Raw genomic sequence first — 12,312 nt, forward strand, 5'->3', positions numbered from 1 at the left:
TTTCCTCTCTTTCTTTTCATTGATCACTGAGGAAGGCTTTCTTATCTCTCCTTGCTAGTCTTTGGAACCTCTGTACAACCCAGCAATCCCACTGTGGGGCATACAACGTGAGGAAACCAGAATTGAAAGAGACATGTACCCGAGTGTTCATCGGAGCACTATTTATAATAGCTAGGACATGGAAGCAACCTAGATGTCCATTGACTGATGAATGGATAAGGAAGTTGTGGTACATATACACAACGAAATATTCAGTTCAGTTCAGTTCAGTCGCTCAGTTGTGTCCGACTCTCCGCGACCCTACTCAGCTATAAAAAAAGAACACATTTGAGTCAGTTCTAATGAGGTGGATGAACATGGAACCTATTACACAGAGTGAAGTAAGTCAGAAAGATAAAGACAAATACTTCTTTTCTAATTTGTATTGCTTTTATTTTTCTTCTTTGATTGCCTTGTCTAGGACTTCCAGTACTATGTTGAATATAGTGCTGAGAGTGAACATCCTTGTCTTATTCCTGACATTAGAGAAAATACTTTCAGTTTTTCACCATGGGGAATGATGTTTGCTGTGCATTTGTCCTGTATATCCCTTATCATGTTTAGGTAAGTTCCCTCCAAACCCATTTCCTGGAGAGATTTTATCATTAATGGGCTTTGAATTTTGTCAAAATCTTTTTCTGCATCTATTGAGTGTTTTTTTATTTTTCAATTTGTTAATATGGTGTATCACATTGATTCATTTGCATATATTAAAGAATACTTGCATTCCTAAGATCAAGTCCACTTGATCATGGTGTATGATTATTTTCATGTGCTGTTGGATTCTATTTTCTACTTTTTTGTTGAAAATTTTTGCATCTATATTTATCAGTGATATTAGTCTATTCTTTTTTGTAGTATCTTTGTCTGATTTTGGTCTCATGGTGGTATTGGCCTTGTAGAATGATCCTGTTAATATTACTTCCTGTACAATTTTTTAGGAAGAGCTTCAGAAGGACAGGTGTTAATTCTCCTGTGAATCAATCTTGTCTACTTTTGTTTGTTGGAAGAATTTTAATCACATTTTCAATTTCTATACCTATTATTGATCTGTTCATATTTTCTGTTTCATCCTTGTTCAATCTTAGAAGGTGTATCTTTCTAAGAATTTGTCCATTTATCCCAGGTTTTCCATTTTATTGTCATATAGTTGCCTGGAGTAATTGCTTATGATCTTTGGTATTTCTGTGGTATCTCTTGTAACTTCTTTTCCATTTCTAATTTCATTGATTTGAATCCTCTCCCTTTTTTTCTTTCTAAAGGTTTCTCAATTTTGTTTATCTTTTCAAAGAACCAGCTTTTACTTTCATTGATCTTCACTATTGTTTTCATCATCTCTATTTCATTTATTTCTGTTGAAATCTTTGTGATTTCTTTCCTTCTGTTAACTTGGGGTTTTGTTCATTCTTATTTCTCTCATTGCTTTAGCTGTAAGCTCAGGTTATTTATTTGAGATTTTCTTATTTTCTGATAAGGTTGTATTGCCATGAACTTCCCTCTTCGAACTGCTTTTGTTGTGTCCCAAAGGATTTGGATAACTGTGTTTTTGTTGTAATTTGTCTCTAGATATTTTTTATTTCCTCTTTGATTTCTTCAGTGATCCATTTATTATTCAGCAAAATATTATTTTCTGTTCATGAGTTTGTGTTTTTTACAGATTTTTTCCCTGTATTTGATTTCTAATCTCATGCATTGTGGTAAAAAAAAGATGCTTGAAAAAACTTCAATTTTCTTAAATTTATTACACTTGATTTGTGACCCAAGATATGATTTATCCTGGATATTGTTCCTTGTGCAGTTGAGAAGAAAGTGTATCCTTCTGTTTACAGATAGAATATCCTATAAATGAGTCTCTCTGGTCTAATATTTAACTGAAGGCTTGTGTCTCCTCATTAAATTTCTGTCTGGATAATCTGTCCATTAGTATAAATGGGGTGTTAAAGTGCCCCACTATTATTGTGTTACTGTTGGATTTTCCCTTTTATGGCTGTTAGCATTTGCCTTATATAGTGAGGTGCTCCTGTGTTGGAGGCATGTATATTTGTTGCTGTTTAGTTACTAAGTTATGTCCAACTGTTTTGAAAAGCTATGGACTATAACCTGCCAGGCTCCTCTGTCCATGGGATTTTCCAGGCAAGAATACTGGAACAGGTTGTCATTTTCTTCTTTAGGGGATCATCCCTACCCAGGGATTGAGCCTATGTCTCTTGCATTGGTGGACAGATTCTTTAACAGTGAACTGCATATTTATTTACAATTGCTGTATCTTCTTCTTGTGTTCCCTTGCTCATTATATATTATTAATCCTTTTCTCTGGTAGCAGTCTTTATCTTAAAGTTTCTTTCGTCTGATATGAGTAATGTTGCTCCAGCTTTTTTTTTTTTTTTATTTCCAATTTCATGGAATATCTTTACCTGTCCCCTCACTTTCAGTCTGTATGTGTCCCTAAAACTGAAGTAGGTCTCTTCTAGGCAGCATATACACAGCTTTTGCTTTTGTACCCATTCAGCTAGTGTCTGTCATTTGGTTGGGATACTTAATTCATTCACATTTAAGGTAATTATCGATATGCAAGTTCCTATTACCATTTTCTCAATTGTTTTGGGTTTGTTTTTGTAGGTCTTTTCTTTTCCTTTCCTATTTGTGTTCTTCTCTTAGGTTTTCCTTTATTGTGCCCATCTTTGCATGAAATGTTCCCTTGATATCTCTAATTTTCTTGAAGAGATCTCTAGTCTTTCCCATTCTATTGTTTTACTCTATTTCTTTGCACTGATCACTGAGAAAGGCTTTCTTATCTCTCCTTCCTATTCTTTGGAATTCTGCATTCAGATGGGTATATCTGTCCTTTTCTCCTTTGCCTTTCACTTCTCTTCTTTTCACAGCTATTTGTAAGGCCTCCTTAGACAACCATTTTGCCTTTTTGCATTTCTTTTTCTTAGGGATGGTCTTGATCCCTGCCTCCTGTACATGTCACAAACTTCCATCCATAGTTCTTCAGGCACTCTATCAAATCTAATCCTTTGAACCTATTTGTCACTTCCACTGTATAATTTTAAGGGATTTGGTTTAGGTAATACCTGAATGGTCTAGTGGTTTTCCCTACTTTCTTCAATTTAAGTCTGAATTTGGCAATAACGAGTTCATGGTCTGAGATCCGACCAGTCCATCCTAATGGAAATCAGTTCTGAATATTCATTGGAAAGACTTATGCTGAAGCTGAAACTCCAACATTTTGGCCACCCGATGTGACTCATTTGAAAAGACCCTGATGCTGGGAAAGATTGAAGGCAGGAGGAGAAGGGGACAACAGAGGATGAGATGGTTGGACGGCATCACCAACTCAATGGACAGGAGTTTGAGTAAACTCTGGGAGTTGGTGACAGACAGGGAGACCTGGTGCACTGCAGCCCATGGGGTCGCAAGGAGTCAGACATGACCGAGCGGCTGAACTGACTGACTTGTTTTCTACTTAGATAAGTCCATTTAGCATTTGTTATAAAACTAGCTTGATGATGCCGAATTCTCTTAGCTTTTGCTTGTCTATGAAGTTTTAGATTTCTCCATCAAATCCAAATCTACTAGAGCCTTGCTAAGTAGAATATTCTTGGTTTTAAGTTTTTCGCTTTTATCACATTAGGTATATCCTGCCATTCCCTTCTGGAGAAGGAAATGGCAACCCACTCCAGTGTTCTTGCCTGGAGAATCCCAGGGACAGCGGAGCCTGGTCTGCTGCCGTCTATGGGGTCGCACAGAGTCGGACACGACTGAAGCGACTTAGCAGCAGCAGCAGCAGCCATTCCCTTCTGGCCTGCAAAATTTCTGCTGAAATATCAGCTGATAACCTTGTGAGGCTTCCCTTGTATGTTATTTGTTGATTTTCCCTTGCTGATTTTAATTTTTTTATATTTAATTTTTGTTAGTTTAAAATGTATCTCAGTGTGTTTCTCCTTGGGTTTCTCCTGTATGGTACTCTCTGTGCTGCCTGGAGGTAGGTTTTAATTTTCTTTTCCATGTCAGGCAAGTTTTTGACTATAATCTTTTCAAATATTCCTTCTGCTCCTTTCTCTCACTCTTCTTCTTTTGAGACCCCCATAGTTTGAATGTTCGTGCTTTTAGTATTATTCCAGAGGTTTCTAAGACTGTCCTCTTTTCTTTATATTCTTTCTTCTTTGTTTAGTTCCATGCAGTAATTTCCACCATTCTATTTGCCCGCTCACATATCCATTCTTCTGATCCAGTTATTCAACTGATTCTTTTTAGAGTATTTTTTTATCTTAGTTATTGTATTGTTCATCACAGTTTGTTTTTTAATTGTTGTTTTATAACTTTCCCAGGTCCTTGTTAATCATTTCTTGTATCTTCTCCATCTGAGCCTCTATTCTATTTTCAACATCTTAGATCAAATTTACTATCATCACTATGAATTATTCTTCAGGTAGATTTCCTAACTCCTTTTCATTTAGTTGGTCTTGTGGATTTTTACCTTGCTCCTTTGTCTGCCACATATTTCTTCGCCATCTCATTTTGTCTAACTTACTGTGTTTTTTGCTTCTTTTCTGCAGTCTTCAGGGTCAAAGTTGCTCCAGTTTCTACTGTCTGCCCCCTAGTGGGTGAGTGCAATCGAGGGGTTTGTGTAGGCTTCCTGTTGGAAGGAACTAGTGCATGCCTTCTAGTAGGTAGAACTGGTGGGCAGGGCCATGTCAGGGGATGTGTTTTGGGGTGTTTGTGAGCTTAGTACTACTTTAGTCAGCTTGTATGCTGAAGGTGGGGCTGTGTTCCTGTTATGCTGGTTGTTTGGCCTTAGGTATTCTGGCACTGGAGTTTGCAGTTGGGTGCAACCAGATCTTGATGCCAAGATTAGGACCTTTGAGAGAGGTCATGCCAATCAATACTCTCCGGAGCCATGAATTACCTGGTGGTCCTGCAGCCAGGACTTTCCACTTCACCACAGGGCCTCAGGTTAAACCCCTCAATCGGTAACCAAGACCCTACAAGTCATACTGAGCCAACAAAAGGAAACAAATATAAATCAAGACAAGCAATAAAAATAAAACCAAATAAAAACAAAGACCATGAAGAAACAAGAAAACAACCAAACATACAAAAGCCATGAGACCAAAACAGAATAAAACCAACAAGAGCAAAAAACAAAATCCAAACAAACAACAGCAAAAACCCAGAAAAAACAAACCTAAAAAATACCCCAAAACACAAAGAAACAAAAGACAGAAACAGAACAAAAAGCAACATAAAATAGAAACACAAAATATATGAAAAAATAGAAATAAGTAAAAGTAAAAAATAAATAGAACAATAACAGCAACAGCAATCATTCCTTAGGGCCTCTGCTATCAATGCCCTTGCCCCCAAAGGGTTGTTGTTGTTCAGTCCCTCAGTCATGTCTGCAACACACCAGGCTTCCCTGTCCTTCACTATCTCCCAGAGTTTGCTCAAACTCAGGTCCATTGAATTAGTGATGCTATCCAACCATCTCATCTTCTGTCATCCGCTTCTCCTTTCCCTTTTATCTTCCCTAGCATCAGGGTCTTTTCCAGTGAGTCAGGTCTTCACATCAGTGGTCAACGTATTGGAGCTTCAGCTTCAGCATCAGTCCCTCCAAGGAATATTCAGAGTTGATTTCTTTTAGGATTGACTGGTTTGACTTCCTCGCTGTTCAAGGGACTCTCAAGAATTTTCTCCAGCACCACAGTGTTCCACAGGTGTTGTATTTAAAGAAACCAATCATGGGTATTTAATCTGTGACTTTCACAGCTGTATGGAGAGATTTTAATTCTGCTTCCTTAGTCACACAGCCCCAAGAGCTCAGCTTTGGTTTTGGTCACACCTCTGCATGTGGGTCACCCTCCGACATCTGCTCCCCACACAGGTGAGAGGGGGTGATGAAGGCTGTGACTAACTGAGGCTTGCTTGTTTTCTTGCTTAGGTCAGAGCCCCCTCTACTGCCTACAGTGGCAGGGTCTGGCAGGAGGTGGTGGTGGACTGGAACATGGGGGCTTGCTCAAGCATGAGAGTGACATGGTAGCAACCCCTGGGGCATATGCTCACTCTGGCAGGAGCCCCTCTCAGTGCCTGCAGAGGCAGGAACTGGTGTATGGGGAGAGAGGGCACAATGGCTGCCCTTTCAGCATGTGCCACTCAATAATGGTGCCTTGCTTTCATGGCAGTCCGTACTTCCTCCTCTTAGAAGCAGTCCCAGCTGCATAGGTCCTCACTCCAATCTCCTCAGACTGTCTCCATGCAGCCAACAGCAGTCCTCTTCCTAGATCTGCTCTCCAAATTCCATGCTTCAGCATCCATTCTCCACCAGCACCAGTGGATGATACCTGTCTCAGGCTGGGGCATGAAGGGCTGTGGCACATACCATTTGAGTGAATCTCACTCTGACCTGTCTGACATGGGCTTGCTGCTGAACTTTCCTCTGGTAGCCCCTGAATCTCCCCTTCTATTTCATCTGATCTTGCCACTAGTGAGGGGGCTTTCCTATAGACAGTAACCACATCTCCTTCAGCAACCCCAAGGGGTGCATGTCCCTTTCTATTTCCTCTTTACCTTGTTTTCCTCTTTTTCATCCTACCAGGTTATTAGGGGATTTTTTTCCCAGTTATTAGGTGTCTGAGGTCCTCTAATAATGTTCAGTAGGTACTCTGTGCAAATTATTTCACTTGTAGATATATTCTTGATGTATTTGTGGAGAGAGGCAAACCCCAGATCCTATTTTGCCATCTTGACCCAAAATCCTCTGAAACTTTGCAGAAAATTTCAAGATCAAGAAACATAGAATTCCAACTTGATTCTTTTTCTACATTGTTCTGTTCATTTTGTGTGCTAAGTCATTTCAGTCGTGTCCAACTCTTTGTGACCCTATGGACTGTAGCCTGTTAGGCTCCTCTGTCCATAGGATTCTCCAGGCAAGAATATTGAAGTGAGTTGTCTTCTCCAGGGGATCTTCCTGACTCAGGGACTAAACCCAGGTCTCCAACATTGCTGGCAGATTCTTTATCATGTGAACCACCAGGAAAGCCCTGAGCCTATTCAAATTCCATATGAATTTTAAGATTTTTAAAATTTCTGTGAAAAAGGATGTTGGAATTGTGTAGCATTTGTGTTGAATCTGTAGACTGTTTTAGGTATTAATTTCTTAACATTGTTAAGTCTTCCAATCTATGAAGACAGATATTTTCCAATTTATTTAGGTTTTGTTTAATTTTTCCCAGCAAAGTTTTACAGTTCTCAGCACAAGTTTTCATAACCTTGGTTGGAATTTTTCCTAAGTATTTCATTATTTCAGATGCTATTACAAATGAAATTGCTTTCTTTAATTCATTTTCAAATTTTTTATCACTGGTGTACAGAAACACAGTTGATTTTTATGTGTTAATCCTGCAATCTGAAAGTTTGCTAGTTTTTTCATTAGCTATAGTAACCACCTTGATGGTTCTTTGGGATTTTCCCTATATAAATCATTCTATCTGTGAAAAGAGTTTCAGTTCTCTCCAACTTAAATGTTTTAAAATTTTTATTTCTCATTCAGTTTTTCTGGCTACAATTACAATTCAGCGTTGAATAGCCATGGTGAAATGGAGCATTCTTGTCTTATGATTTTAGAAGGAAAACTTTCAGTCTTTCACCATTGAGTATACCTGTAGTTTTTACATAAATACCCTTTGTCATTCTGAGAAAATCCTAATTATCTGGCTGTATTACCATAAAAGCACGCTGAATTTTGTCAAATGTCTTTAATGAATCAGTTGGGATGATCATGTGGGATTTTTTTCCCATTATTTTGACAATGAATGGTCTGATTTTGTTTTGTTGAAATTTCCTTGCATTTCTAGTGTGATTCCACTTGGTCATGGTGTAATCATTTAAATTGCTATTGGTATTGTTTGCTACTGCTTTGCCAGAGGCTTTTGCACATATATTCACAAAAAGTATTTGTTTCTAATTATCTTTTCTTGTGATGTCTTTATCTGCCTTTGCTATAGGAAAATGGTTTCCTCAAAATATGAGTTAGGAATTGTTCTCTTATATTCTATTTTTAAAGAGTTTTGGGAAAATTCATGTTACTTATAAAGTTTGATAGAACTTACCAGTTAAACCATCTGATCCTGGGCTTCTCTTTGTTGTGAGATTTTTCTTTATTTGTTAGAGGTCTACTGAGATTTTCTAATCCTTCTTCAGTCAGTTTAGTTTATTTTTGTGCCCCTATGAATTTGTTCAGTCAGTTTAGATTATTTTTGTGCTCTTATGAGTTTGTCCATTTCATCTCAGTTATCTAATTTTTGATGTGCAATTATTCAGTCTTATACAACTTTTTATTTCTGGAAAATCAGACGTAAATTCCTCACATTCATTTCTGATTGTAGTTATTTCTCTCTTTTTTCTTAGACAATCTAGCTGAAGTTCTTAAATTTTGTTGCTCTTTTCAAAGAACTTCCTTTTAGTTTCACTGTTTCTTTTATCTCTAATCTTTATTATTTTCTTCCTTCTGCTGCCTTTTTCTTTAGTTTTCTCTTATTTTACTCATTTCTCAAGGTGTAAAGTTACAAAAGAAAAATAGAATAGTCTTGATTTCATATTTCTTTACCTAGTTACCTTTACTGAAGATCTTTATTTCTTCAAACAACTTCAAGTTATGTTATAGCATAATTTTATTTCATCCAGAATGACTCTTTTTAACATTTCTTGTAATACAAGTTGAGTGGTAGTGTACCTACCTATCTTTTTTTAAAATCTGGGATGCTATTATTTTCTCTACATTTTTGAAGGACAGATTTGTTGGATATAGAATTCTTGATAGATAAGGTTTCTGTTTTTTTTTTTTTTAATTTCACAGTTTTCTGTTTTCCATGGTTTTTAATGGGAAATCCACTATTAATTTTATCAAGAACTCTTTGAACTTGGTGAATTAATTCTTTCATGATGTTTTCAAGGTCCTCCTTTTTGTCTTTCTAGACTGATTACAGTGTGTCTTCATGAGGATCTCTAAATTCATTCTAGATGGAGTCTGCTGAATTTCTTGTGTTTGTAGATTCATATCTTTTATCAAATTTGTGATGTTTTTGACTATTATTTCTTGAAATATTGTTTTTTCCTCCTTTTCTCTTTTTTCTTCTCTGGGACAATATATATATACAGTCTCCCTGATGGTGTCCCAGTGATCCCTTAGACTTTATTCATTTTTCTTCACTATTTTTTCTGTCTTTTCCTTAGACTCAATTGTCCTGTCTCCACAGAATTGGCCTGATTAAATCTGTTTTGAAACCTTCCAGTGAATTTTTTTTCATTTCATTTATTATGATTTTAATTTGTTTGGTTCACCATAATTTCTTCTTATTTTGCTCAAAGACTACCTCTTAATCTCCTCTCATTTTAAGCAAATGTATAATAAGACTTTGAGTATCAGAATACTGAATTTATAATGACTGAATATTATTTTTCATTTTGACACTCTTTAAATTGTGTATAACTCTCCTCAGAGAATATTAATAAGCAGGTCATTGTCTCTGAGAAAACAAATGACCCTATAAAGTTATGGTGCTATTCTTACAGTGAAACTGAATAGAAATCATGCTAAACCAACTATCCTAGAAATATTTCATAGAGCACATCTTATTACTATAGGAAGTCAGGTTAGTATCTATTTTATAATTATTTTGTGACACATGTCATATGTAGGCATACTGAGTAAGAGCTCTTAGATATTTCAAGAGGGTATTCTAATAGAAATCTAATATTTCAGGGGCTTTTAGAACTTCCTTGATTGGGACATGAACATTTTCTGTACTTCAAACCAGTAGTGATTAAGCAGAGGAGTTGTCCTAGAGTATAATTACATTTAAAAGACTGAACTATCAACTGAGATCAATTTTAGTACAATATAAATTTAAAAAAAAATCACAAAAAATCCTAGAAAGTCATCAAACATTTGGTTAAAGTAGAAATTACAAGAAAAATGATAAAATATTCTTAACTCAATGATACTGAAAATACAGCATATCTAAATGTGTGGGATACAACTAAATTAGTACTTAGAAGAAACTTCATAGCTTTAAGTGCTCATATATTCCAAAGGAGAGAGGTTTAAAATCATGTAATAATTGATCTTGCAAAGGTAGAATAAACCTAGCCAATTTAATCCAAGCAAGGAGATCCAACCAGTCCATTTAAAGGAGATCAATCCTGGGTGTTCATTGGAAGGACTGATGCTAAAGCTGAAACTCCAATACTTTCGCCACGTCATGCGACGAGTTGACTCACTGGAAAAGAGTCTGATACTGGGAGGGATTGGGGGTGGGAGGAGATGGGGATGACAGAGAATGAGATGGCTGGATGGCATCACCGACTCGATGGACATGAGTTTGAGTGAACTCTGGGAGTTGGTGATGGACAGGGAGGCCTGGCATGCTGTGATTCATGGGGTCGCAAAGAGTCGGACACGACTGAGCAACTGAACTGAACTGAACTGATCAGAAAAAAAAGGAAAATAAATATAAGAACAGAAATTCATAAAGCAGGACATAAAAATACACAACATTAATAAAACCAAAAGGCAACACTTTGAAAAGACAAAAAAAAGTAAAATATTGATTGGACAGAAAGGGTGGGAGAGTGTGAGTGAATACAGAATACCAGGAATTAATGAGCAGTTATCAGTACTTATAAACAGACCTTAAAGAATCATAAGGAAATGTTATGAATAACTTTATGCCAGTAGTTTTAGATACTTAGATGAAATGCAAAAGTTCTTTGAAAAAGGTGACGTCTCAAAAGTTCCACAAGGAAGTATAAGAAATCTTAATAGCCCCATCTCAATAAGAAAATAAATGTATAATTAACAACAAGACTTCCCACAAAGAAAACTCCAAGTGTGAGATGAGACCTTTCACTTGTGAGCTCTTCTTTCCTTAAGAAAGGAAAAGTATCCATTTTAGAAAAAATCCATTTTTCAGGACTATGATATAAAGGAATTGAATTTCTGCCAACAACTCAAATAAGCAAGGAAACAAATTCTCCCCTAAACCTTCCAAAAGAGGATGCAGCCTTGCAGATAGTTTGATTTTACCCAGTGAGGCTTATTTGTTTAAAAGCTGTAAGATAATAAATCTGCACAATTCAGTAATTTTGTGTTAACTTACTACAGTAGCAATGCAAAACAGACTAATTAATAGCAATGTGATTAAGTAGTCCTATATCTTTCTTAGCCTGCTATTCAGATATCAATAATTTCTCATATGGCTTAATATTCCCCCTTGAATAGGTGTGAATGAATATTATAATAGATCTTCAGCTAGCTCAGCGAATTAATTATTTCATGGGAGGGCATGATATAAGGTCAGCAATGGGTTGGAAGCTTATTCTTCTCAGTCTCTGCAAATCCAAGGATAGCTGGATTACTTAAAACAGATCACAATAATGTTTGTAGAGTGATTTAATAATGGCATGCCAACAGTCTATCTCCTAAGAAATTCCTATTTGATATCTTTGCCAGTCCAGTCAATTTCTCCTTAATCTCAAAATCAAGAGGAAAATAAAGAGATGAATATTCTTCAAATGCTATCCAAAATAAGCCTGAAGGAAAAGGATTGGGTTAGCGAAAATATCAGTGTCATAATTTGTTTTGCATTGTACACAACATGATTCTTATTATTTTAGTGACACTTAATATGGTTATTAACACTAGCATAAAACTTCCCCAGAAAGCCCAAAGCCAACAACTTTGCAATGTTCCATTCTTCAAGCCAATTCCTCTTTAACTATTCCTGTAGAAAAGGGGAAATTATTTTAAGTCCTTACCCTGAATTGAGGATATAAGTAAATCTGCTACTGTACCAAAAATCCCTGCACAGTAGTTAAATATGACGAGCTTGATGTAGGCACTGGTATGACTAGAAAACAGGAAACTTATCAGGTACATGAAGGGAATGACAGACCAGCCAAACACCATGAAGATGAACAATGTATCCAGAAAGCGGTAATTCGTGACCAATATTTTCAAGTCAGAGAACGTGAACACCACCTGAGATACAGAATACAGAAATAAAGTCAAACTAAGAAAACTATGCAGTATAATACATGAGAAGACAAGTCAATAAACTCAGAGAAGGGTAAATCTTTCTTTGTTAGAATACAGAGCTATTAATGAATCAAATAATTTGATCTGTGATCATGGCTGTGAGGTACTTCCACGTTTTCCTTATCAGTGAGAAGAACCCTTTTACTTTCTACTTGTTTTTGTCTATTTGGAACAGT

General features: G+C 36.4%; 1 protein-coding gene across 1 annotated transcript in view; it reads right to left on the bottom strand.

Moving 5' to 3' along the window:
* LOC129545009 (phospholipid-transporting ATPase ABCA3-like) overlaps positions 1 to 12,312 on the bottom strand; it is a 204,697-nt gene that overhangs the window by 55,442 nt on the left and 136,943 nt on the right. The window contains exon 21 of the mRNA XM_088832884.1: positions 11,857 to 12,079. Within this exon, the coding sequence (XP_088689010.1) occupies positions 11,857 to 12,079 (223 nt within the window). The remainder of the gene's footprint in view (positions 1 to 11,856; positions 12,080 to 12,312) is intronic.

Source organism: Moschus berezovskii, chromosome 27 (assembly GCF_049115385.1).
Source record: "Moschus berezovskii isolate FMDL1 chromosome 27, NW_MosBer_1.0, whole genome shotgun sequence".
NCBI lineage: Eukaryota > Metazoa > Chordata > Mammalia > Artiodactyla > Moschidae > Moschus > Moschus berezovskii.